This window comes from Zonotrichia albicollis, chromosome 1 (genome assembly GCF_047830755.1).
Source record: "Zonotrichia albicollis isolate bZonAlb1 chromosome 1, bZonAlb1.hap1, whole genome shotgun sequence".
Taxonomy (NCBI): domain Eukaryota; kingdom Metazoa; phylum Chordata; class Aves; order Passeriformes; family Passerellidae; genus Zonotrichia; species Zonotrichia albicollis.
Window position 1 is genome coordinate 79,750,135 of NC_133819.1, and position 26,324 is coordinate 79,776,458.

Here is a 26,324-nt window from a genome sequence, read left to right on the forward strand (position 1 = left end):
GATCTCCAGACCACACACTGCAAGTCTGCTGGATCCCGGCTCTGGAGCAGCCCCCTGGTACCCTGGGCTCCCTCAGGTTGAAGCGAGCCTTTGGAAATGACCCAAATGAGCCAGAGCCATGTGCAGCCCACTGGGACATTTTGGTGCAGAGGGGTTTGTGTGCTGGGCACTGTGGCAAGGGAGGGCCAGCACAGGGAGTTGGGAGGCAGGGATGCTCTGGGAGGGCTGGCTAGCAGAGCCCAGAGGCAACTGTGAATGGAGCCCTGTGCTGGGCTGGGAATAATCTGCCCTTTCAGTGCTGCCCGACCTCGGGTGTCCTAGCAACACAAAGCTGCTCGGCTGAATATTTCACGGCGTTCCTCATTTGCACATATCAGATATTGGCTGTGATTTAAGCCTGGCTGATTTCCCATTATGGCTTTCGAACAACAGGCTCGGTACAGGAAGGAGAGGAGAAAGGGCTACTCAGGAGAAAATTTTATAAAACCTTTTTTAACACACTTTTTTTTCGGCAGAGGAGTGGCTCTGAAACATTTCCTTGCTTGAGAAGGCACGGAGCAGCAAGTCTGAGCATTACGTCAGCCTTGTGCTTTGTAGGCATCTTATATGGAGAGAATGAACTGCATGCAGAGGCAAAATGCATTGGAAAAACTGCTGGTGGCCTCAGTATTGAAAAGGGGGCATGATCAAGTGCTGACTTTTTAATGTTTCTTGAATTTTATTTTAGCTTTTTTAGCTATGAAATTGCACGCCCTTGGAGCTTTACAAGAAGCAGGAACACTCCGCATTTAAATCAGCTAAAGCCAACTGACACTTTTATTACTCTAAATCTTGTAGTTTGCAGAGGTGTGATTCATGATTGTTGTGTCACACAGCTGAGCAGCATAGTTTTGCTCACAAATCACTGAACTGACTTCTGAGATAGCAGGGAATTTTAAGTATTCTCTTTAAAGCAATGCCTCAAAATAGAAGAATATCAAGATGCAAATGGCATTTGGGCATGGGATCCCAAAGAGATAGTGTGTGATGAGATCTAGAGAAGCAGCAGGTGGGTGCCCAAGTCTGAAGCTGGCAACAAAGTCAGATTTGGATTCAGAATCCTCTTTTACTCTCCTTGTGCTCTACAAGTTGATGTCCCTTGTCCCTCTGTGGAATGCAATGTTAGTGCACCCCACCATGAGCTGGAAGTGAGATTCTTCTACCTTGTCCTTTTCACTTAAACCTGCAGTAAAGAAGGGGAGGCAAAAACCTTCTGTCCTCTCTTCCCTTGTATGCAGCTGTAGTCTGAAAAGGGCTTGCTCAGTTTTGTGTCACCTGGGAGAGCAAAGAAAATTGTGATAAAGTGGATCAAAGTTATCTGCAACACTGTTTGAGAATGTACTGCTGAAGTGATCCTGTGTTAGCATATCAGTGAGATCTGGCTTCTTGGGGGCTTTCAAGGGTGAGATTACTTGTAGTAACAGTGCACCAGGTACTAGAAACACGCAGGATTAGGTTCTTACACAGATTGCTACGAGATTTTACAGCTGTGTCAGTCTTTGGCTGTGCAAGAGAAAATTCATCTTAAACATGTTCTCTCAAGTATTTCCATCTTAGTTTCCTATTTCCTGATGAAACTTTGTATCTTTTGGGAATAAATTCTTTATACCAAGCACCGCTATCTGTAAGAAATCACGTTAGAGGGACCATGGTAAAACATGTTTTTAAGCATTTAGTAATGCGTTTATATGCTCAGCCTGCCAGTAAATTGTCAAATAACAAAAAAAAAAAAAAATCTTGCAAGCTATTGATAAAAAGTCTGTCATGGAGGAGTGACATTACAGTGGAAAAATTGAAACAAAAAAAAAAAAAAAAGAAAAAGAGGGGTGAGGTCTCAGTCTATGTAAGTTATTAGATGACATGGAGGGTCAGGGTTTCTCCCTGCAGCTGGTCTGTGTGCAGCCTGAGCAGATGTGGAGTGGTGTGTGCACAAATCTTCTTAACCCATAAAGAACAATGGAGATGTTGGTGTTGGCTGTCCCGACGTGGGGTTGGTAAGGAAGGATAGCTGTCCCTGCAATTAGTCCCTCCCAGCATGTTTCTTCATGGTCGGTCTGTGGCTCAGGCAGCCTGATTGATTCTCTTCAGAAGCCTGCTGCTTGCTCACAATGTGGGGAGAATGAGGCCAGATTGGGGTTTAGTCTGCAGGGACTGAAGGCTTTGCTAAGGATGACCTCGGATAAAATGGCAGCAGATTACACACAGGTGGAAAGGAGGCTCCTTGAAAAGTTCCAGCTGGGGTCTGCGCTGCGAGTCACACCTTCTGTCAGCATGCTGAGACCCTGCCAGCAAGGCTTCAAACCTTAAATCCCTGTTTCCCTAATGCTTTTAATTGCCTGTCTCACATGGATGGGCCTGCAGTTTTGGGACAAACAGCCCATGGGACTGGCTGTGAATTTCAATGGAGGCCCTGAATAATGTATTCAAACAACAAGGGTTCACTTCAGCTGAAAGTTTAGGCAATCACTTACAGAGCTCTAAATATGCCCTTAGAAAACTTTGGTATCTCCAGCATTTAAGCCTGTGCCTTTAACAATCCTTTTCTATTCCATAAAATTGTAACCAGTGTTTAAGAAATAAATCCTTCTGAGCAGCTGGCATTCCTCTGGGCCCATATGAGAGAGGGAGGAAATCCTGGCTTCCTTTAGAAGAAATTATGGATACCTGTAAAAAGGAAGGTTCACAAAGAGGCTGAGTGTGTTTACTCAGGGATGGCTTTTCGTCCATACAAACCAAACAGAAAGACTGAATGCAAGAGTAGAGGGACAATAACTAATAAAAAGTATATTAAATAGCCCTGCAATTGGGATTTTATTATTTATTTGTTGTTGATGAAAGCATTGAAATCTCAGCATGCCAGTCAGAATCATTTGAGCATCTTTTCCCCAACAAAGAAGCTACTTCCAGCTCTTCTTCCTGCTGAATATAGTCAAGTAGGATCTGAAAAATGACCACAGCATCTTTGTGGATGGATCTAATTCGATAATGTCTTGACAAGATGAGATTTTTAAACACTAGTGCAAGTAGTGAGTGTAGCAATGTACTGCTTCACAGCTCTTAAATGGGCTGCAGTCTTAAAAATGTCCTTGGGATGCCCTTGCTTTTAAAGTAAGCTGGGTGACAGGCTGAATATAAATACAAAAGCATTTTCACATTCATTTATTGAGGGTCCTGCTTTGACTGTTTTGGTAGAGTAGAAGACCTCTAAAATTACAGTGTTCCTTCTGTGCAGTACTATTTTTAGCCCAGGAAACTCTAACCTGTGGCATGAGAGTGGCTAATTTTGCAGTCTGTCTCTTATCTGAAATACTCAGGGCTGCAGGATGAGTGATGCAGGTCAGATGCAGTAGCAGGAGTTGGAGTGATCAGCTAATGGTGTAAATGATTGCTGCTGGTAAATGCAGTGCTTTCAGGTTCAGACCTGCGGAGACTGTAAAAAGAGCCAGCCTGTCATTACTGAGCTTGCAGGGAAATCTGGCATGGAGTTTGCAGTGGAACTTCTTTGAGGCACAAAGATTGTTGCAATATACTCATGTTCTTTTTCTAGCAAGTTACCACCAGCAGTGTTAATAATTTTTAAAGGCTGTTCATGGATTTTTGGGGTGGGTGTACAGAAAAAGGCCAGGAGACATGTGAAACACTTACTGTTGTTTCAGGTTTATTGAAATATTCCTTGATTTGCCAGTGCCATGCAGTAGAAATCCCAAATAAATAATACCTGTGGCAAGTTCTTTGTTTTTATTGTCCTGTATGTTTATGGTGTTTATCTGGACACCAGTACTCTGGGACAGTAAGGGAGTGCCTTCCAAAACAAAGCAGGCATCAAGGCTGTGTGTCTTTCAACCCAAACCTGTTCCAGTTGTTCCATGCTGGCTACATGCTAGAGAAGAATGTAGAGGGTTTCTTCCTTTGAAATAGGCTTTTAGGTGAGTGGGGCTTGATTCTCCTCGGGCAGGACATGCACAGGTTTTAGTGCTCCTTGCTTTATGTGCTGGAAGAACATAAATTCTCAGGTTGAAATGTTGTCACCAAAGCTGAAGGTGCAAATGACTGAAGAAATGATGGCTCAAAAAGCAGGGAGTGAAAGGGTTTGTTGGAGCTAGGGGGATGACATGCACACAGCTGTGCAGTTGCAGTCTCCAGGTTTGGCAGGCCTTATCCCTGCCTGCTCTGGTGTCACAGAGCATTTCCCTATTGCAGGCAAGGGCATTTCCCTTTCACTTCTTTCAGCTTACTGGCGTGAATGCTTGTCACCAGTAAAGGCTGCCAAGCAGTACATTTGGATGAGAATCACTGAGCATAATTTGGTTTTAAAAAGGCAAGCAAGGGGCATACAGAATTCTTCGTATTAGTTCAGCTAGATTATAAATATTAGAAATTAAACTAGTTACGTTTTTCAAACTTGTCTGTGAGGAAAGCCTGACATTTGTTTTGACTCATGGAGCTCTTGACTGAAATCAGAAAACCCTGGGGACCATTTCAGAAACAGCTTGCTTAGTAAGTCTTGCTATTTCTGACAAAATATACACATTTGTATGTGAAAACTAGTTCCAAACCCCCTAAAAAGCAGAGAAAGATTGGCCTCTTCTTAATTTCTGCTGGTTTTCTCTAGAGTAAAACTGTTGGGATTTCATTTTAAGAGTGAAAATGGAGACTTAAAGAAACTAAGACACTGAAAATAAGTTACTAGTGTTTAAATTTTAAAAATTATTTTTTTATGTCTGTTTCATCTTTTCTTTTTCTGCATGTATCTTCCAGTATAGACTTTTCCAAGCCAGGAAAATCAACAATTTTAAGGTCCGGTAGCAAAGCTGACATAGTTCTGCTCAAGTTCTTACAGGGAAATCCCGAAACAAGAGAGTGGGATTTTTTCCTTCTCTCCTCTCACCCCTATCCCTCTTGCCATCTCTTTGTTAACTCCCTCCTGCCTGCCTAAAGCCTGTGAGGGTGCTGTAATTCATCATTATTGTGCCTGTACTCTGGTGAGGCAGCCAGGAGTTGAGGGAGGAAGAAGGATTTACACAGGGTGAAGTCAGGTATGCTCTGTGTGTCAGCAGATGAATTATTTCTGTGCAAATGATGCACAGAATGAAAAAGTGTTCTCTGTGCTATTCAGACCTTGGGGTCTTCACTAAAGGTACTGTCCTAAGAAAAGGGAAGAAAAAGAAAAGTTATTTCTTAAAGCTCAGTCAAACTCTAATCTGAAGAACTATTTTATTATTAAAGTTATGCATAGATGTTAAATGTCTGTCCTAATGGCTGCTTCTAATTGTGATTTCAGGCAGAAGCTCTGCCCTTTGGGAGACTCACTGTAGATCAGAGCAAGCATTTAGCAGCTTGAGGAACCAAAGTCTCGCCAGTTGAGACTCCAGGTCATGCTGAAATCTTGACTTTGGTGCTGTCTGGTGCAAATGCAGTGGAGACTTTTGGATCCGGGAAATAATGAATTACAAGTTGTGTCTGTGACACAATAAAAAAGCACCCTTATCATGTGGAACAGACCTGGCTTGTAGTTATTAATTTCACATTGATATTGCTCAGTGCCTTAACATGGCTTAACTGATGTCACTCTAGCTGTTGTTCAATGATTTTGTGTGCTGGAGTGGTTCAGCACTGCCATTCCATGATAAAAGTGAAATATCTATTGAAAATTTAGTTGATTGCATCTCAGAGACAATTTTGAAAGTTGTCTATTCACTTTCTTTTCTGTTGCCTTCTCTTTTGTAAATTTGATCTTACTTAGTCTTAGCAGGAGTCTTAGTTGTAGGAATGACTTCAAATTTTTACTCTGGAAGATGTACTGTTTCAAAATCAGTCATGTTTCTGCTATCTGAAGTTTTCCTAGAGAAGACAATTGCTTTCCAAGTGTTCATTTGTGAGCCAAGTCAAGTTTTAACAGCATAAGTGGTAGAAATTCAGCAGACCCCAGAGCTAGGTCCTGTCCTGTATTTGGTGTCAATTGGAAAGTTAGCTTGCTTACCACAGGAGGTCTGAAGGAGCACCAGGAAAGAGGGAAAGGTGATCATCAGCTGCACAGGTAACCCTTTGCATGGAGATTTGATACTATTGGAGGTTTAACTCATTGCTGCACCAAGCAGTGTTCAAGTAGAGATGGTTGTCACTCTGTCTGAGGTGTGTCTGCAGTTTAGAAGTGGGATATGTGCAGTTCTTGCACTCTAGTTCAATAAAGGCACATGCAATTGATTTCTTTAATTGTGAGGAGTCCTGCTAGAAGTTGTGCTTAAGATCATCTCTGCTATGGGGGGAGAGGGGGAATCTGTTAGTATTTCATATTGAAAAGCATAAGAGATAAATCCAGCACATCTCTTATCACCAACCCTGTTTTCTCAAAGCAGCCAGACTTGTTGCAGATGTAATTCCAATGATATGCCAGCAGGATTTGACCCTTCAATTTAATGTCTCACGTGTCTGTGAGTAATTAAAAATAGCAAGTAATGTAAAGTGATGGCTTAGGCATTTAAAGTAGTTGATTGAAGTTGCAATGGTCTCCATGTTGTCCTGTGTTGATAGCATGCTAACATCTCTTGCAATGGTTTATGCTTTTTTTTAAAAACTGCATTTGAAGTTAGGTATCTGTGTGACATTTCCACCTTCTGGTGACCGGGCAGAGCTGTTTCAAACTTCTGTAGTTGTAGGGAAAATGTTACCAAAATGTTTCTTCTTCCTCTGTGACTCGTTTTTTTTTAAACAGTAACATGAGCTTTCAAGCCAGGTGTGGCACTGACTTTTGGCTTGTTAAGTGCCTGGAGGTGGCAATAAAAGGGTTAGGTGATATGTCAGCCATCTGTCTCTCAAGCAGGAGCTGCTCCCTTGCAGAGGGAGGGGCTGTCTAGTGAGGGAGACATCTGTCATGTCACCAGCATTTTGTCTGGCTGTGGTGTATGCCCACTCCCATCCATGCATCTTCCTCCCCACCTCAGCACACCAAAATACTGTTGTGTTTGCAACTCTTGAGAAAAACGCCACCTTTTGAGCCAGCAAGTTTGTGTGGGCTAAAAGGACTAAAAGTTGTTTTAGGGTTAAAGAAAAAAAAAAGGAGATATGTCTGCTTGTGGCAAACATCAGCCTTGACTTACACAAGGTGAAAAGTGAAAGCTTTTCCTTGTGATTTCTGTGTGTACTTGTGTATCCATTCCCTGCCTTTCCCAGCGGGCATCATCGGCCACGTGCAATGAAAAAAGCCGCATGGACATGCAAAGGGCAGCTTTGCCAGGCTGGTTCCCTGACACTTGGATGCCATACAATGGGCGCATCCAGGAATCCCTGCTGGCAGCACCAGCCATGATTGATACCCTCACTGAAAGCATTCATGCTGAGTGTTCACTGAAATACAGAGATCTTACTCACCATGGCAAAATCCAGATGAAACACATTGAGGGAGATGGGTTTGTTCACATCTTTCACAGACAAGTTTTCTCGCTCTGGTGTCACCACTAGCACACAGTGTTGGTTTCATGAATAAAGGCACTGATGGAAAAGGTTATACTGGATAGTTAAAATGAGCTTTTGAGTCTGTGCTTTCCTGAAGGTACTTTTTATAAGAAGTTAAAATTTGGAGATGTAATTTATTTATTACGGTGAATTTATTTGTCAAGTTAAAATTTGGGGGAGTAATTTGTTTGCTAAGTTGAACAAGAGGCATGATTAAAGCCAGTTAATAAATACCAAGACAGTCCTCTGATCGACAGTTTCCCAGGGCTTGATCTTGCTGTCACTTTTGTCAGCTGAAGAACTTCAGATCTCTATGTGAACTGTTGGCTGTATCTGTGAAATCCCACCTCCTGAATGTGCAAAATACTGAACACTGTGCTCCAGCTCTGCAAATGGCTGCAAAGGAGGGTCAGCTGATGGGTTAAGGTGGATGATGATAATTCATGCTGATGAATTAAATGGTGTGTTTACATGTGGTGGCATTTCCGTGTGGGGGTTGCCCCTGTTTTGCCAGGTAGCAATTAGTGCTGTCTTGAGCAGCTTTGCATGGCTCTGTCTGGGTTACCTCAAACCATGGTGAAAATACAGGTGACTCGGGGGTTCTCAGAGGGGCTGAGGGCATTCCTGAGGCTCCCAGTGGCAGAACCATGCTGATCAGTATTCACAGGATTGCATGACTGAGTGGCTGTGGGGTTATCTGTTTTCTGAGTGGAAAACAATGCTGAAAGAACTGCAGGCAAACCAAGGGAAACTTACTTCAGATGAGCAGGGAGGGTCTGTTTACATAAGAGAATATTTCTACTGTTCAGAATAGCAATAAGGAGAAACTCTTTTAAATACAGCTTATTTAAGATTTGAGGTACCACTGGCAAACTTTCCTCCCTATCCATAGCAGATAATTGTCAATACACTAAAAACTGAATATTTTCTGGCCTTCTGGTTTTGTTTTTTATTACATCCATATGGCTTGTATTTGTGTATCTTCAATATTTGGAATCCTCTACAGGGACTTTAAATTCAATTGCTGAAGAAGCAAAATAATCAAGCTTATAGCTGTTGACCTGTTAACTGCTGGTGCTTCTTTCTGTTGTTTCTGCCTGCACAGCAATAGCCTACACATACACATGAAATGGAAAGAGTTGATGAATTAAATGGCTGTAAATGTCCTGTCTGTGGAAATTATATTCTGTAATTACCCCATGATTTCTATACTGTAGATATTTTTGTACGCTCAAGACTGCTAATATCCTTTAAGACATTGTGTAGCCAGTTATTAGGCTTTGTGCATTTCAGATTCATACAATTTGCCCTTCTTTATTTCCCCTGACATCTCTAAGCATTGCTATTAAAATTGTTGTTTTGAACGTGCTCATTGCAGATGCCAGACCAGTTTGATCAGACCGTGGTGCTTAACCAGCTGCGCTATTCTGGGATGCTGGAGACGGTCAGGATCCGGAGGGCTGGCTTCCCAGTCCGGAGGCCCTTTCAAGACTTTTATAAAAGGTAAACACCCTGACTCATGGACTTCAAGTGTAAGTCAATATTCCCATGTTGAGGAATAAAAGTAAAAATAATCATGTGGTAAAAATAGAAGTTAATCTCTTAAATGAAGCAATAAATACTTTTTGGTTGCCAGGTATAAAGTCCTCATGAGAAACTTAACTCTCCCTGAAGATTTAAATGAGAAATGTGCCGTCTTACTTCGTCTGTATGACAACACAAGCACTGAATGGCAGCTTGGAAAAAATAAGGTAAAATAACCTGACTGTGCATATTGTGGTGCTGGTGCATATACAAGGCTGAGGGGACAGGATTTAGACTGCACAGCTGCAGAGATGTAGTTCCAATGGTAATTACTTCTGGCCTTTAAAGGAGCTGCGCATGCCTCTTGGTGCTCTTGAAACTCCTAAAGCAACAATTAATGGTTGTGCTGAGGAATTTGCTGTCTAAGGCACTTAGAAACTGACTGGCGATTTCAGTCAGAGAGAAAGAGTCCACCTGAATTTTGTGTCACTGTTCACAAGTGGTAGCACAGGTCAGGATCAGAACTTAAAATGTGGTATTTGGATTTTTTCATTTTTTAGAAGTATGAAACATATGGGGAAACACTTTTGTTCTGCAGGGAGCTCCACTCAAACTAGTAAACTGACCTAACCAATACCTCCTCAGTGGCAGAAATCAGGGAGAAGAGTTTTAGCCAGCGTTCACATGGTAGAAGTGTGAGTTTGCCATCCTAGTCTGAGAGTCTTTTCCAGAGGTACATTAGACCTTGATGTGTGCTCTACCAGAGAACCTGTGTTCTCTACCAGAGAACCCACATTTTTTTTCTTTAAAGGAAAAAAAATCAAACTATTTTAGAATAAATTAAATAATCAAATTTTAATTTGAGAAATAGAACAGTCCATGTGTTTTTATGTGCTCATTTTGCAAGTTTGATTGTAGACAACAGCTTGTGATTTGTGCTCTTAGATTTCAGCAAATGATATGAAAGCATTGCAGACTTGGGAGAAGATCCCCTCCATTTCAGGATTTGAGATCTCCTAAATATTAAAAACTTTTTAAAAACACTTTTTAGTACCATAAGGCAGCAAATATATCTTGTCAAATGTGATTTCTGTAGGAAATGTTCTTCCTTTTCTCCCCACAACTGGATGGTTTGGAAGGATTTCTTCTCTTCCTCTGTATGCTTAAGGACTCTTAGATTTGCATTGGGAAAGTTGTTTTAATTGTCTTACAGTTGCTCTAAGAAGGAAGAAAGAATCTGAAATATTTTGATGGCAATTGATGTCATCTCCCATCCCATTTTTTTAGCCAATGGCTCACAAACAGCACAGTGATGGCATTGGGCTACAGAGCTGGGCTGTGCATCCCAGTCTATTTCAGATGTAGCATATTAACAGTGTTTATGCATGGACCCTGGAGAGTGCTTTGGCATCTCAGGGACACATGTTTATCAGAAATAGTTTTTTATCAACTGCTCATCAGGGCCTCGACAGGAGCCAGAGCTCTGTTGTAACTTCCCTAACTGTGGCCTGGGCTCATCCTGCCCCAGGAGCTGCCTGCGCACTGGTGAGACTGCCTAAACAGCAGAAGAGCCCAAGGACGCTACTTTCAGACTGAATATGGGATGAGGACTATCCTGCCCCGATATTATTTTACAGGGATAATAATGGCATTGCAATGATTTGGCTTCAGTGTGATTTTTTTTCCTTGTCCTTTATTTCTCAAGCTGCAATACACCTGGTCAGAAAAAGGCGTTAGTCTGAGCTTAACATCTGCTTACCATCCATTTCTTATTCCAGAAGTAGCTGAATGCTTTTCTGAAGAATTTTGTTGTGCTTTTAAAAGTTAGTGTGTAAAGTAAAGAAAGATTGCCCACTGAGTGAAGGAAAAGGTTTTTCCCTGAGGGAAAACTTCATATAGAAAGAGCTGCCCAGTGTGGCACTGGCATTGTGACTTTAAGTCTTTCTGTGAGACTTTTCTGTTTCTGTTTCTTCGGTAACTTGTACTAGAAAGTCCCTTTCTAGCTTTGTTCAAAACTCACAATTGTGCCTGTCCTTGAGAGCTGCTTTGGCTTTGATGATGGGCTGGTTTTCCCTGTAAACACAGAGGAAAAATCAGCTTCTTTTGCTGTGAACACCCCCAAAAGTCGAAACCAAACCCACTGGGTTTGGTTTTTGGGTTTGGTTTTTTTTTCTTTTTTTGTTTTTTGGTTTTGTTTTTTTTTTCTGGGGGGGGGGGGAGACAGAGGGGGAATGTGAGATTATTTTGGTTGGGTTTGGGGTTTTTTTTTCACATCAAGAGAAAACACCCAGCACTTCAAAGATGCCTTCCTGCTTTTATGTGTCATTGCAGTCCTCCTCCCTTAGCAGAGCCCACCCTGTCCATGAGCTTTCCTCATCCCCACGCTGTGGTGTGCAGCCTGGCTCTCATCCCATATTATCAAAGTGTCACTGAGCTGGCTATTTCCAGCTGCCCATGTGTGAGGCAGCAGCATGCCAGGCTGTTGTCACCCATAGCTGACACCAGCATACTTGGCCTTTAGAAAAGAAGAGTTGAGAAGAGCTGGAAAAAGCGCTGACAGCAGATAGCTCACCACTGTGTGAGCGTGTGGTAAAGAGCAGATGTCAAGGCAGGTGGAAGAGGGAAGCCACCTCCCCCATGCCCCTGCTTGACTGGAGAAGCAGTTTTACTAATTTAAGGCAAAATAGGCTGTGTTAGCTCAGTTTATGTCAATGTATGTGCTAAGGCTCCTCTGAGAGGCACTAGGTGAATGGTCCAGGTTGGTGCTTGGAAGAGAGCCTGGGAAGCATTCTGTCTGTGGGAGGGTGGCCAGCTCTGGTGGGAGGTCTGGCTCCAGCCACTCTCTCCATGTAATATCAGGAAAACACAGTCGAGCCCACATGAACATGAAGGCATTCTCACTTCTGCCTACTTCTGCAATCCTGTAGCGATGTCTTTGGAAACTGCAAGCCTTGTTGGGGGTTGTGGAGCCTGATGTCCCTGTGAAAAATGTAGATTATCAGGGTGGTATTTCTGCCCCTCTGATTAGAAAGTTCATGCTAAGCCCTGCAGCTTTTTTGGCCTGTGTTACTCTGGTGGGAAAGGCTGTTTAATGAATCCAGTAATTACATTACATTTGGAAAAACCCTGCTCCCAATTAGAAGTTACAATAGAGTAATCTGACCCTTCCCATTGAAATCCAAAGTTAGAGGATCATCTGCAGGTGTTTTCTTTTAACAGGACTACATTCTGGTTTTCTTTTTTCTGCCTGCTGAGGAAATAGTACATTTTTCTCTGAGTTCAGAGCTGAGGCTTGCTGCTTAGACTGATCTGGCTCTCCCTTAAATATGACGCTCACCAAAATTTGTAAAGTCAGAATTTTTCTTCTGCAGGTGTTTCTGCGGGAGTCCTTAGAGCACAAGCTGGAGAAGCAGAGGGAAGCAGAAGTCACCAAGGCAGCGATGATCATCCGAGCGCACATCTTAGGTTATGCAGCCCGGTAAGTGGCAGCATGGGGATATTAATAGCAAGGATTGGAAATAAATAGATGAGTTGTCAAGAAGTTAAATCCTTCTGACACAATTCTCAATTTTGTAGGGGCCAGGCATTCAAATCCTGTAAGTGGCTTTTAAAAACAGCAGCTAAAAATACTCATGAATAATGCAAAGTTTGAATTGTTTTAATATAATGAATAGGATAATGCAAAAATTTGGAAGTCAGCCAGAATCTGTCTGATTGTATCATGGCATTAGAGCCATGGTAGGAACTCTAGTTGGATGGCACCTAGTGGGGCTGCCCCAAGTCACCAGCTGAGATCCTGATTTATCTTTGCTTCTTCATGGTAAGAAAACAGAAGGAAAATAAAACTAATCCATTTGGTTCTTGGAGATGAAGAATCTGTGTTTCTGATTAATGTTTGACTTGATTGCCTGGCTTCATGCATTATGTGTTAGGTGGAGTTGCTCATCCCATCTATTTATTTCTCTGCTTTTTCTGTAAGTGAGTTGAGGATAGTTTAAGGAAGCTTGTTTGCATAATGAGGTAATTTCTTTTCATGTGCTTATTAGTCCTGTTCTTATATTCTGACCAGTATGTTACTTAAAAACAATATCCCTTTTTTATGCCAGCTGTCTTGCTATGCACGGTCTTTCTTTTCAGAGATGTGGGATGGCTCTGTATATTCTTTCTCTGCATGTGTGCACACACATAGAACTGTCTTTTTAGCAGCTCCTTGGCAGGAGCATAAGAACATGTAAGACGTGCATTTCCTTGATGAAGACACGCAGGGTGCTGTCAAGAAATGAGAGAATCTTGCTTCTCAAAGGGACAAGAATGTGAACAGTGGGGGAGCTAGCACAGAGCTAGAACTATCACGGGCTCACTATTGCAGGTCACCGAGGCAAGATCCCTCACAACTGTTTCATTACAAATTTGCTTCTTTCTTTTCTCCCCCCAGAAAGCGGTACAGAAAGGTTCTCTACTATGTGGTTGTGATACAGAAGAACTACAGAGCATTCAGTGGCAGGAAGAAGTTCCTGTGCCTGAAGAAAGCAGCCACAGTCCTTCAGAAGCAGCGGCGAGGCCAGCTTGCTCGGCGTCTTTACAGGGAGAGACTGGAGGAGAAGCGGAGACAGGAGGAGGAAAGGAGAAGAGAGGAGGAAGAAAGGTGCAGTCTCTGCCTTATATCCCTGTCCTGCCTGTGCCTTGTTAGGTGTTGGTCTAAAAGCCTTTATTTCAGGCTGTTCTTGAACAAGTGATTTTGGAAACCTTTGCTGCTTTTGCTAAAAGACATATACAGCTATCATGGTGGTTTCATAGTCACAAACAAATTTCTTGTGATCTTATTTTTGGCTGTCTGTTTCAGGTGGCAGATGATTTCTGTAAGCTGAGCTATTGCCATAGCAAAGGAATGCCATGAGCTTATGTTGAGCTTGATTGACTGACTTTTTTTCTTCACTCACTTCTAGGGAAAGACAAAGGCAAGAAGCAGAGCGTCTTGCCCAGCAGGTAAATTACATTCTTAATCCTTTCAGCCACCCTGTTTATTTGAGTATCTCAACCCAGCAATTAAAAAAATAAAAGGTACCTCTAGCATTAAAACTAAACTAATTACAGGAGCTGGTAGATAAAGCCAAAGGAAACTCGATATAGTTTGCATGGAAATTTCTTTCACCTGATGCTTCATTTAATTTCCAGCAAAGATTGAGTTTTCTGCACATATTTGAACTTCCTCTGCTCAGCTATCTCTGAGCAAATGTAATCATGCTTTAGTTTGTTTCTTTTTTGTTCCTTTTTATTTCTTGCTGATGTGAAGACAGGGCTGCTTTTAAATGAATGAGCATGGTGGAGTGTGGAGTTTTAGAAATAGATTTTTAAAAATAAGCTTGAATTTAGGAACCTAACTTGATTTTATTTTGTTTCATTTTATTTTTATGCAGGCTGAAGAAGAGAGAAAGAAGCAGGAGCTGGCTGCCATTCAGAAAGCTCAGAAGGAGGCAGAACTGAAGCAGGAGGTGGAGAAGCAGAAGGAAAGCAGGCAGGTGGAAGAAATCCTGCGTCTGGAAAAGGAAATCGAAGATCTGCAGCGCGTGAAGAAGCAGCAGGAGCTGTCCTTGACAGAGGCTTCGTTACAGAGGCTGCAGCAGCGTCGCGATGAGGAGCTCCGGCGGCTGGAGGATGAAGCATGTCGAGCAGCCCAGGAGTTCCTGGAATCTCTGAACTTCGATGAGATTGACGAATGTGTCCGAAACATTGAGAGGTCTCTCTCTGTGGGCAGTGGGTATCCTGCTGAGCTGGCTGAACAGACTGGAAATGCCTGCAGTGAAAAGCCCAATTTTAACTTCAGCCAGCCATATCCTGAGGAGGAGGTAGATGAGGGCTTTGAAGCCGATGATGATGCATTTAAGGATTCGCCCAACCCGAGTGAGCACGGCCATTCTGATCAAAGGACCAGTGGCATCAGAACAAGCGATGATTCCTCAGAAGAGGATCCTTACATGAATGATACCGTGGTGCCAACAATTCCTGCTGCCAGCGACGCCATGGTCATACCTCCTGCCCACGACACAGTGAGTCTCCACAACTCTTCCAGCGGTGAATCCACCTACTGCATGCCAGAAAATGTATCCTGCAGACCCCCAAATTCTGTGGAACTTATTTCTCCTGATGGAGACTATGATTACGACCAGGACGACTACGAAGATGGTGCTATCACTTCTGGCAGCAGTGTGACCTTCTCCAACTCGCACAGTAGCCAGTGGTCACCGGACTACCGGTGTTCCGTGGGGACCTACAATAGCTCTGGAGCGTACCGGTTCAGCTCTGAGGGAGCTCAGTCTTCTGTAAGTAGCAGTGTTTATGTTATCTAATAATTGATAGGTGCTTTCTGATTATTTGCTTTTCCCTGCTGTGCAGCCGTAGATTCACTGTAGCTGTTCCTAGAAAACATTGTGTAGCTTGATCTGCTCGGAGCACCTTTGGAAATAGTGGTCTGTTGCCATCTAGATGCCACTGGGGTGAGTGCATTAGAGTCAGAGGCTGCTCCGATGCTGTTTGCAGTCCTGGGCTTTTGCACAGACATGGTTTTAACTGCTTTCATGCAGCACTGCGTGTTACTTGGTGAGGAGATCAGTGCACAGCAAAGTTCTTCTGTGTGCATGTGTTTCGAGTTGGGGTACCAGGAACCATGTTGGAGAATTAATTTCAGGAAACCTAAATTTAGTTATGTGTGTAAGTTGCAGGAGTATTGAAGAATAAGATGCTTGCAGAAGTCCCTGATGTGCCAGGTATATTTTGAGATTATTTGGAGAGTAAAGTTCACACAATGGAAAATGTTTAAATTACTGAGGCAGACACACATTCTGCAGAGAAATTTTTCAGTGCTGTTTACTGAGTATACTGTGGTTTCCTTCTACTAATATTTTTGAAAGAATATGATTTCCTCTACCACTCAGCCAGTGTTTCTGTGAGACTGTGTGATTGGGAAAGTGAAAATGTATTTCAGGAACACTGACTTGTTTAGAAGGAAGACTTTAATGATATAATATTTACTGCATTTGAGTCAGTGATAAGCTTTTCAAGAGCCATTGTGGGTGTTGGGATAAGTTGACAGTTCTTGCCTGAGGAGGAAACACTTTCAGTGTCTCTGTTGAAGATGCCTTCCTGCTGCATGACTCTGGATGTGTGTCAGATACAGAACAGAAATTCTGAATTTCTGGGGTGAGGGAAATCTAGTACCACAGCTTGTGCAAGGTTTCCTTTTCAATACGTTTTTAAGCTGTTCCCCACAGCACTTCAGTGACAGGGGCAGGTAGCACAGGATAGCTTACCCTGACCGTACTCTAGCAAAGGGATAACTTTCCTGAGCCTCTACAAAGCTTTTACACAGATTTATTGTGTAATCAAACAGTTCAAGCTGAAACTTACTCCTTCCTTTGTTAGCTGGGTGAAAACCAATGAGGAACCTTCCAATATATAGTAAAATGTTTTAGCTAGAGTTTTCTAAGCCAACTTGATCTAAACTCTTTCCTGAGAGATTATGACCTTTGTTTCCTTTCTTGTGTATAGTTTGAAGACAGCGAAGAAGATTTTGACTCCAGGTTTGATACAGATGATGAACTTTCCTACCGGAGGGATTCAGTCTACAGCTGTGTCAGCCTGCCCTACTTTCACAGTTTTCTGTACATGAAAGGTACTGGATGAATCAGAATTTGCTAAATAGACAAAATAACCAGAAATCTTTATTGTATATTACACTCCCAATTCCTGCAGAGTTAAGCTATTTTCTCATTTTTCAAAGGAAAAGTGACTTTATTTAATTTGAGCTATTCTCAAGTTAAGTTACTTGCAGTGGCTTATATCAAGCAATGTTATTCCCCTCTGCAAAAAAAGATCAATATTTTGGGCTACCTCTGTCTCATCTTACATCTTTGCTGTCTCACAAACAATGAAATATTCAGTATACATAGAGAAGAATAACTCTCAAATCCAATTGTATCAAATTTTCAGGAAAGCTGATTCCTGCTGTCAAAACCTTGTAACACAGACAGCGTTCTACAGTGCAGACCAGTTTTACTGAACTTAATCAAAATCCACTTTGGATTTTGAAGACGTGAAAAAGGTTACATGTAACAAAGGGGTGTGAGAGACTGTGAAAGAATATACACAAGAGTTCTCTGCTTAAAATTCTTGGGTTTATCTTCTGATTTTTGATAGCAAATTGTAATCTAGCTGGATCCTTTTATGATTTCATCACTATAGTATACCTTATTTAGGTATAGGAGCAGTGATGAGTATACACACCACAATGTTTGTGTGAAAAATAATGCAGTTGGCAGTAGCACAGCCCTTACTTTCTGACATAGCTAGCAGTCAGTTTTTGTAGGATGAGAGGAGCATATCAGTTTGGTTAAGGTTTTTATGACTGTGCTGTAACTCCAGTGCAAAATGTGCATTGCCTACTGTATGGCCACACTTTGGTGTGACTGAGCTCACACTGGTTTATTTCCTGCTCTAAACATAGCCTTGTCGGGTTTTGTGGTTTTGAGTTAAACGTTGTTACCTGCTAATAACCTGGAGAGAGGAAAGAGCTTAACTAGATTTTTTTTAGATTATCACTGAAATACATTGAAAACAGTCTTAAGGATCAGTCTCATGTGCAGCAAGGCTTTTCAGTAATTTATTATTATAGATATGTTGTGTATATGTAAATGTAATTATATGTATGTTTCCTATGTTTTTGTAATACAGAGACTTACTACAATTTATAATTTAGGGTGCTTGGATTGACAACAATATTGGTGGCCATAAGGATATGCAAAACTGAGGTTTTGTGGCTTACAGCAGACACTCAGTTTAACTGCAGTGTTGTTGGTCAGCACCCTCCAGTTTTGGTGCTGTTCACAGCATCTGTTTTATGATAGAGCTGTTTGTTTTCACTGCATCTACACCCACATTTGTGTCTCTTTCCAGGTGGCTTAATCAACACATGGAAGCGACGCTGGTGTGTCCTGAAAGATGAGACCTTCCTGTGGTTTCGGTCTAAGCAGGAAGCACTTAAGCAGGGCTGGCTTCACAAAAAGGGGGGTGGATCATCTACGCTTTCCAGAAGGAACTGGAAGAAAAGATGGTTTGTTCTCAGACAGTCCAAGTTGATGTACTTTGAAAATGACAGTGAAGAAAAGCTAAAGGGTGCCATGGATGTCCGAACTGCCAAGTAGGTTTACACAGTTTTATGTTAGCCATGGTTCCTTCTAAGCAGCACTTGGGGCTCAGTCTGGGAAGGCACTGAGTGCCCTGCCTACAAATTGTGTGAGTGCAAGCAGGAGAGTGTGTGAGGTGAAGTTAGTGAAAGCAAGTGTTGTCCTTAGTTGGCTCTCTCTTAAGTCTAGAGAGTACTCCAGAGCTCAGCCAGTGCCAAATACTTCAGAAAAATGCTGCAGTAATGAACCCATCTATGCTTTCTCCCAGACTAGAGGCCCTACTTAGTCTGTAATGATTCCCCAGGCAGTTTGGGGCATGTGGCCAAGTCTGTAGCTGCAGGCAAACCCAGAATGAAGAGGGTGGAATTAAAAGGCCCTGAGTATATTGAAGTTCGCATGGGTCAAAGCTGAATCTTCTGTATGTATTTAGATTTTTTTTCATGCTTTAAATAATTGTGGTAGTGTAGAAAAGTCTTTAAAATGCATATATTCATTAAAAAAACAAGATTACTAAACCTAATAGCTTATGCCTTGTTAGCTGAAGTTCCTTAAGCCTTAGAATTTTACGCTTCCCGAAGCACACAGAAAAAAGAATTTTCTACTGGATGGTTTTTTTCTTTCTAAACAATTTAGGATTATCTACCTAATTTAAAAGAATTAAAGTGTGCTAACATTAGTTGTCTCTTTTCTCTATAAAGTGTACCTAAGCTTTCATCCAGAGTAGGGAGAAACAGAAATGGCTACTAACACTCAGTTCCACTCTGTGCCTTGTAATCTGCAACTATCCAATTTGTTTGTTACTTTAACAGAGAGTTTAAACTAAATTTTAATATTTGATTAATCTTTTCTTTGGCAATCCTGGCTTGAGCCTGATTTCAAGTGGGACAGAAAGGAGTTTCAGTGAGAATCCTGACTTGTACTGAAATACAGTGAGCTGCTGGTAGTCAAGTAAATCTCTGAATAGAAGCTGAAGATCCTCCCTTTTGAATTTTTTGTTAAAACTCAATTTGAGTTTGTCTCATGTACCATAGCATTTATTTAGCATATTTTTCTAATATATTCAATCAGTCATTCTTTTTTTTTTGTTGTTACCTCATTGCTTCCCTGGCTGTGCCCTATAGACGTTCTTTGCTGCTGTCATGGTTTGAGCTTGGCACAGAGCTAGTGCTCTTCCATGAAAATGCCTCACCCTGGTGTCTGCTGTGAGATGTGACTAGGAATAAGTAAAACAGGCTCTAACTTAAACATAAAGACTACTTTATTACTTAAACTACAGGAAAATAGGGAGGGACTATAAGGAAAAAAAAAAGAAAAGAATTGAAAACTTTACAAAAAAACTATTTTCTTCTTCTCCCACCACTTGACTTTCTCAATCTAATACATTTTTCTAAAACAACTGCTCAGCTCGGCACGACACTTTAGTATACTCAAATATCAGTTCATGAAGAGGAAAGGAGTCTTTCTCGTTCTATAGGCTTCTCCTGGAAATACACTGAAAACTTTGTGTGCTTCTTTGTCACTTCGGCACTGCCCGGAAAGTCTTTTTGCCGCTTGTGACGTCTTCTTTCTATGCTCAGTGCTCTCACCACTGAGACATGGCTAGAGCTGTTTTTAGGGTTGTCTTTCAAGGATGCTTTGTCTCACTCTAAAAAGGCACAGTCTCTGCTTTTGGGACATCTGTCCCTCCCATATTTTTCTAACTTCCTGGGGCCGGGGGGTCTTCACGAAGAACTTTCTTGGTTTTGAGGCACTGCCTCTCCTTAAATGCAGTCTGTGTCACAGGAACAACTGAGTCTATAGCCACGAGAAAAGTCTAGCTAAAAGGCCACTCTAAATCATCTCTCTCTATCTAATCATCTCCACAATTTTCCGGGCTAGGTCTTTATCTTATTTCATCTCTCATCTCCCTTCTTATTCAGCTTCGAGGAGGATTAGCATTTTTGCAAGGCCCCAATCATGCAAGAAAGGGTTAAAAGTTTTCAGTCTCTGTCTGTCCTGGGACGAGATGATACTCCCACACGTGCTGCTGCTGCGGCCGGCCGCTCTCCCTCTTCCCTTCTCTTCTTGGCTGGCTGCTATTACATTCGGGGCCGCCGGCTCTCTCTCTCTCCGGGGGGGGGGGGGGGGGGGGGGGCTGGCTGCCCGATATCTCGATGTCTCTTGGGGCTCCCCCACCCTTCTATCTTTGAAAGCCCCTTCAACTTCCACCTCTGTCCAGGCCCCAGGCCTCCCGCATGGCGGCCCCTCCCCCGCCCAGCAGCAGCGGGCCGGGCGGGGGAGAGAGATCTGACTTCTTCGCCCGATGATGTCTAAAAGAGAAAGTGCCAGGGCAGTGCCTTGCTTTTAACTCCTGTGTATTCTCGGAGGTGTGTCCAAACCCCACTGGCCACACCGGACGCCAGTCTCAAACTCAAAACCTTCATTGGTTTGACCACAGCTTCTCAGAATTCTCACTCTTTCCTGGTCAAACCATGACAGCTGCACGTACCTTTAAAATTATCAGACAAAGGTTACTGAACCTAGTTTGAACTGTAGGTTCAGTCAATGACTATTTGTTTATAAATTAGCTAAAAGAAAGGGTACATGTATTTAAAGAATTCTGTTTCACAAAAAATAAACAATAGCTTTTCTAGATAGTGTTAATATTTACTGAGTGCATTCCTTACCTATAGTGCAACTCATGCATTTCACCACTCTCTATTAGAGACCTTGTTCAATTTTAAAAATCTCAGGCTGATTCACTTGAAACATAGAACAGGGAGGTATTCTATTAGACATGGTTACTGAGAGGGAAGGAATCAAGCAGTACAAAATTACAGTTTTTGTATTGATAGTAGATAGATCATCCTCATGAGTCTGATATGCAGAGCTTGCATATATTGTTTGTAGGACAGAGATTTATGAGAATGTATGAGCTGGTTAGAAAATATAGCCAGTTAAGGAAATAGTAAGCTTCAGGCAAATACAGCCAAACAACAAGAAGGAAATTAAGTTTATTTCTTTAAGGTACAGGGAAATCCAATGTCATACTTTAATTATTGCTAAAACCTTCACAGTTGTTTTTATATCAATACTTAGATGTCCAAACTAAAAATTAGAAATATGTAATTTTTCAGCAGATGAGTGCTCAGATTTTCCTGGAGGTCATGTTTGGAATTGTCCTTGTGCTGACTCACAACCACACAGAATCACTAATGCAGGTTTTGTTTGCTTTCAGTTTTCAATCTTCAGCAGCTTTCTTTTAGAATTCCAAATATCACTTGGTTATGCAGTCAGTTCAGAATGTATCCATTATATCCAGTATATCCATTTCTTCCCTCAGTTATCTTTGCCTCTCTTGGGGTTTAATAATGCTTTGCTTTTTCTTTAGTTCTTGGTAAAATGGTAACAGAATTGGTAAAATGGTAACAGAATTGGTCACATTGGTGTAGTGACATTCATAGCATATTGAATATTTGAACTGTGTGGGCAGAAAACACAGCTGTAGTTTGGCAAACTAATACTGATAAATCACATTGTGAGTCTTGCAAATGAACCTGATGAAGACTGTTGTTATTCTAAGTATCAATAATTTGTGAGCTTCTCAGCAGAACATAATTTTCAAAATGTTGATAATCTGTAATGCTCAATATTGGTGTTTTCCTTTCTTTCAGAGAGATTGTTGATAATACAGGCAAAGAAAATGGTATAGATCTAATAATGAGTGATAGGACCTACCACTTAATTGCTGAATCTCCTGAGGATGCAAGGTATGAAAATCATCAGGTCTATCTTCTTTTGCTTTTCTTTTCCTTTTTAATGTAATGCTGAAATGAACCCATCTATGCTTTCTCTCTTTTTAACCTCTGTGCCATTCTGACTTTGGCTGGTCACTAATTTGTTTGAGCACTGTCACAAAATATTTAGGCTGTGTCAAACACATTGCATTTGAGGCTTGCTGAGGAGAAAACCTTGTGGCAGACAATTACTGGGAAGACTGAGATTGCCAATGAAAATTTGCCTAGAATTTGGCTGTTACCCATGTGTTGCTGGCAACTTTCTGAAATACAATTTGTCTGTAGGGAGGCAGTCATTAGCCACTGATGCTTTCCTTGTGGATTTCCCTCCTGTGTTTAGCTGCATCAATCAAATCAGTATTTGAGACCCTGTTGTCTGAAATGAAGCATTTTGTTCCTAGGGGTGGGGTCTGTTTGTTTAAGCAGAACCTAAAACTTTTTCAGATAGAAGTTGTAATGCAGTCACTGTATTTTAGAGCAAAAGCATATTCATGTATGAGGAGTGTGTAAGAGAGTGCTTCCCTTTCTGCATATTTAAAAAGGGTCTTGCTTTTGTTGCTAAAGGATCCATATCTAACCATGGGGGAGGCAGGTGGGTGAGGAGCAGGTCTGACTTGTCCGATCAGTTGTAGAGCATCTCAAAAAAAAAAAAATCCCCATGCTACAGTTCATGCAGGATAATCATATGCTTGCCTAAAAAAAAATCAAGCATTTAAATAAAGTTAAGTTAGTAATCAGAGCTTATTACCCATTGCCTTGCTGCCCCAAGGCCAGAATACAGCATGCCTTTGTCAACATTACTTGAGCTACTTTGCTCAGAAGCCTCAAAAGTTCTTCTGTATTCTGTTCTTTGCAAAGGTGGAATGCCCTCCTACATCTGGGTACAGATGTAGATGAAGCAATGCAAAATCCATCCTCATTTTTTTTGGTATCCTTAAAGTTATCCTTGAAATGACTTAGGAGCTTTCTAGCAGTTACTGTTAAGATTCTTGTGGGATGTAAGCATATTTTAAAATGAAGGCTTAGCTAAAGTCTCTTCTACCAGACTTGTGTAGGTGCCCTAGGGACCAATAAGCAATTATCAGCACACAGACTTGTCTGTTGCCATGCATCTCCTTCATTTCTTTCTTAAAGATGGAAGAGGAGACACTATACACCCTTGTTGTGTATAGCAAGAATAACAAACCATCCAGGTTAAATTACCTTTTGCCAGTGTATTTCCTGTTTCTTTTTTCTCACTCATCCCAGAAGACTTAATGAGGAAGATGTGTGAGGATTTGCAGACAGGCTTAAGTCAAAGCCTTGTTAACAAAGCATTGTGAAAAGCGAAGTATGAATCATTGGGCTGTGTTTGGTCCACATCTGCTATTGGAAAAATATTTTGTACCTGGCCTGGATCAGGATCTGAGGTTGCTTTTTGTTCAAATTAGGGGAAAAACCAAGAAAAACATCTTCTTCCTCCCAGAAGAGGTGTTACTATTATTGAAGAAGTAATGCTTCAGTGGGCAGCTATTGCTGAGGGTTTGTTCCTTTCAAATCCCTAGCCTTCATCCCTATTTCTGTGTTCTGGGACTCAGCTGAAAAACAAAGGAGGTCCTGAGAGGGAAAAAAAGCAAAAATAAAGTCTGCCTTTGTTTTTTGCGAAGTGCCATGATTCATTTAATTTTCATTGTTTACACAAAGATTAAATTAAATCAGGAAAACTCTGAATTGTTCTTTAAAATCCATCCATTTTTATCACTAGATGTACATACAGTGCTATAAAGATTTTTTTTTTGTTTTAATATTGAAATAGAAGTTTCACTTTAAATACATTTGCAATTCCCGAGCCCAGAAAGGAAAGATTAATTTAATTTGTGGGAATCTTTTGGTTGGTGAGGCTTAGCTTCCTTTAGTTTCTTTACTTCAGTTTCAGCTTTACTTCAGCTGGTGGATCCTCCTCTCTAGATGACAGCTTCTCTCCTTTTTTTGTGCTATTGCCTTACATACAGCAAAGTGTTAAGTACAGCCTCTTTGTGGGTGTCTCTGAGTCTTAAAAAAAGAATCAGAACCAAATATGTTCTCATCTGCTTTATGGTCTGGCACTCTCAATCTTCATTTTTCTTCATTGCTTGCACTGTTTCTAATAAAAGCGTGAGCTGATGAAAAGAATTTGGAATATGGCAGTGCTGGTACTGTTTAACAGCCTACACAGTTTTTCTCAAGCTATTTTAGCAGTTCAGTTTCCAGAAATCTACATTTTGGGGGAACAGTTGGTTTCTGAATGCTGGAGTTAAGGAGGCAGCTTTTCAGGGTCGTAGGCAAAAATTCCATGACTAAAAGCAATTGCAAAGATAACTTTGTATTTAAGTCCAGTAGTTTTGTATTAGGTTGAGTTTTTTCTCAACCCCATGGTGGTGGAGGAGCCTCTGCAGCAAAGTGAGGAGTCTGTTTTAAAGGCTGGGCTTTTGATCCCTTTGAAAACTTGGCCCCAGGTGCTTTTCATTAGAATGGCAAATTCATATCTCAAAGAATGGCATTCAGGAACCTGTTGAACAGGCCAAGCTCTGCCCTTAGATTTCAGTGGGATTCCTTAGAGCAGTTGAGCTTTATCATATACAAGTGACAGAAGGATTGAGGTTTCCCAGAAGCCAAAGGTGTGGTTGGAATTAAATCCATCTGCAATTGCTGCTCAGGACTAGGGGCTGAAGCACTGGAAACCTTCCTGGCACTTTTCCTGTTGTGGATCTGTGCAGTGCCACTGGAGTGGCACAAATTTGCTCATCCTTCTGGCAGCTGGATTTTTCAGTGCTCCATAGAGAACAAAAACTGTAGAGGTATTTCTTTGGGGTTTTTTTTCTTTTCTTCCCTCTCAGTTGTGCTTCTACAGAGAGCTCAGTGGATTTTGGTGGTCTTTGCAGAAGTATCACTGTAAGGAATTACTACCAGTCACACTGTCAGTGACAATTTATAATCTGCAACACAATTTATAATCTGAAGGCTGAGATTCCTATTAAAGGCTTTGTGTGTAGCTTGGAATGTATTTTATTCCAGATGAAATGTGGAATGTGTAACAAAGACTCTCCAAGCCCTCACGTTTCAGTGTGCTTACAGCGGTTTTTCAGAGATGGCACTTGGTGTACAAGGTACTTTTTGTCAGGAAGAAGGGTATGACACCAGCTTGGATGGGAGATCTGGAGCGGCTTGCTTGCACCCAGTGTTGCTTGAACTGACATAAAGCCTTGCTGCTTTTATGCCTGTTGACAAAAGGAATCTTAAGCAATTTCAAAAACCTGCAGAACCTGCTACATCTCTGCAGAACAAAGGTGACAGAAGGCTTGTGCAGAGCCAAAATTTTACTTAGACTGCTGCCTTTCTCTCCCCAGCCAGTGGTTCAGTGTACTGAGTCAAGTCCATGCGTCCACAGAGCAGGAGATCCGGGAGATGCATGATGAGCAGGCAAATCCACAGAATGCTGTGGTAAGTCTAAATCTGAAGAACTTTTCAAACCAAATATTTTTAGGAAACAGGGCCACTGTGGTGGCCACAGCCTCTGAGACTCACAGCCTACTTAGTTTAAATGTGGTGGTAGCTGTGACACTGGCTAGAGCTCCCATGTCTTTGGTCCTGTAGCTGTACAAGGAGAGAGTGTGACTTCTGATTCCTCTCCCTTCATTCACCTTGATGAAAAATGACTGTTGGTTTTGGGAGTAGTTTTTCTGGTCCACTTCCTTATCACATCACAGTGTATGCTTGATTTTGAAATTCTGCAAAGATATTGTTAGTGAGTAAATTAAAAACCCAAGAGTTAAAAATTTGAGATTTCTCTGATCCTGCATTTTTCATTCTGTACAATATATATTGGTAATTAATAGAATACATCTGGAACCTAATATCAAGCAAAGGAAAACAAAAACTTCTGCTTAATGGCTTTAGAAGTTTGTTTTGAGAGGATACCATTTCTATGGGATGGCAGTTTTCAGTGAAAAATTCATCCTAACTACAAATAATCTTTTACTGGATCTATTCATCCAAGTCTCTTAGTTTTCCCCTCGGCAGTTTTAATGGTTAGGAGAAGCTGATGCCTAAACCTGCCGTTCATTTTGCTTCAAAGCTGCTGCTTCCTTCTCGTTTCTCAGAAGAGTACTGTGAAAAATGTAACAGTGAATGTCTTCCTCATTTTCTGGTTGGATATTTGTTTATAGGGTACACTCGATGTAGGACTAATTGATTCTGTCTGTGCTGCTGACAATCCAGATAGGTAAGTCAGAACCTTGCCTGGTGACTTTCTATTTCTCCTGTCTCTAGCCAAAATCAGACACTTTAAGCTTTAGTCTATATTCTACTGGCCAACCATGTATTAAAATGATTCATT

At 41.5% G+C, this 26,324-nt stretch overlaps 1 protein-coding gene across 1 annotated transcript in view; it reads left to right on the forward strand.

Moving 5' to 3' along the window:
* Window positions 1-26,324, forward strand: part of MYO10 (myosin X) — a 166,107-nt gene that overhangs the window by 125,963 nt on the left and 13,820 nt on the right. Inside the window, exons 20-30 of the mRNA XM_074545473.1 lie at window positions 8,870-8,994; window positions 9,128-9,242; window positions 12,387-12,493; window positions 13,451-13,660; window positions 13,962-14,001; window positions 14,433-15,335; window positions 16,561-16,684; window positions 17,965-18,208; window positions 21,848-21,943; window positions 25,336-25,429; window positions 26,155-26,210. Of these exons, the coding sequence (XP_074401574.1) occupies window positions 8,870-8,994; window positions 9,128-9,242; window positions 12,387-12,493; window positions 13,451-13,660; window positions 13,962-14,001; window positions 14,433-15,335; window positions 16,561-16,684; window positions 17,965-18,208; window positions 21,848-21,943; window positions 25,336-25,429; window positions 26,155-26,210 (2,114 nt within the window). The remainder of the gene's footprint in view (window positions 1-8,869; window positions 8,995-9,127; window positions 9,243-12,386; window positions 12,494-13,450; window positions 13,661-13,961; window positions 14,002-14,432; window positions 15,336-16,560; window positions 16,685-17,964; window positions 18,209-21,847; window positions 21,944-25,335; window positions 25,430-26,154; window positions 26,211-26,324) is intronic.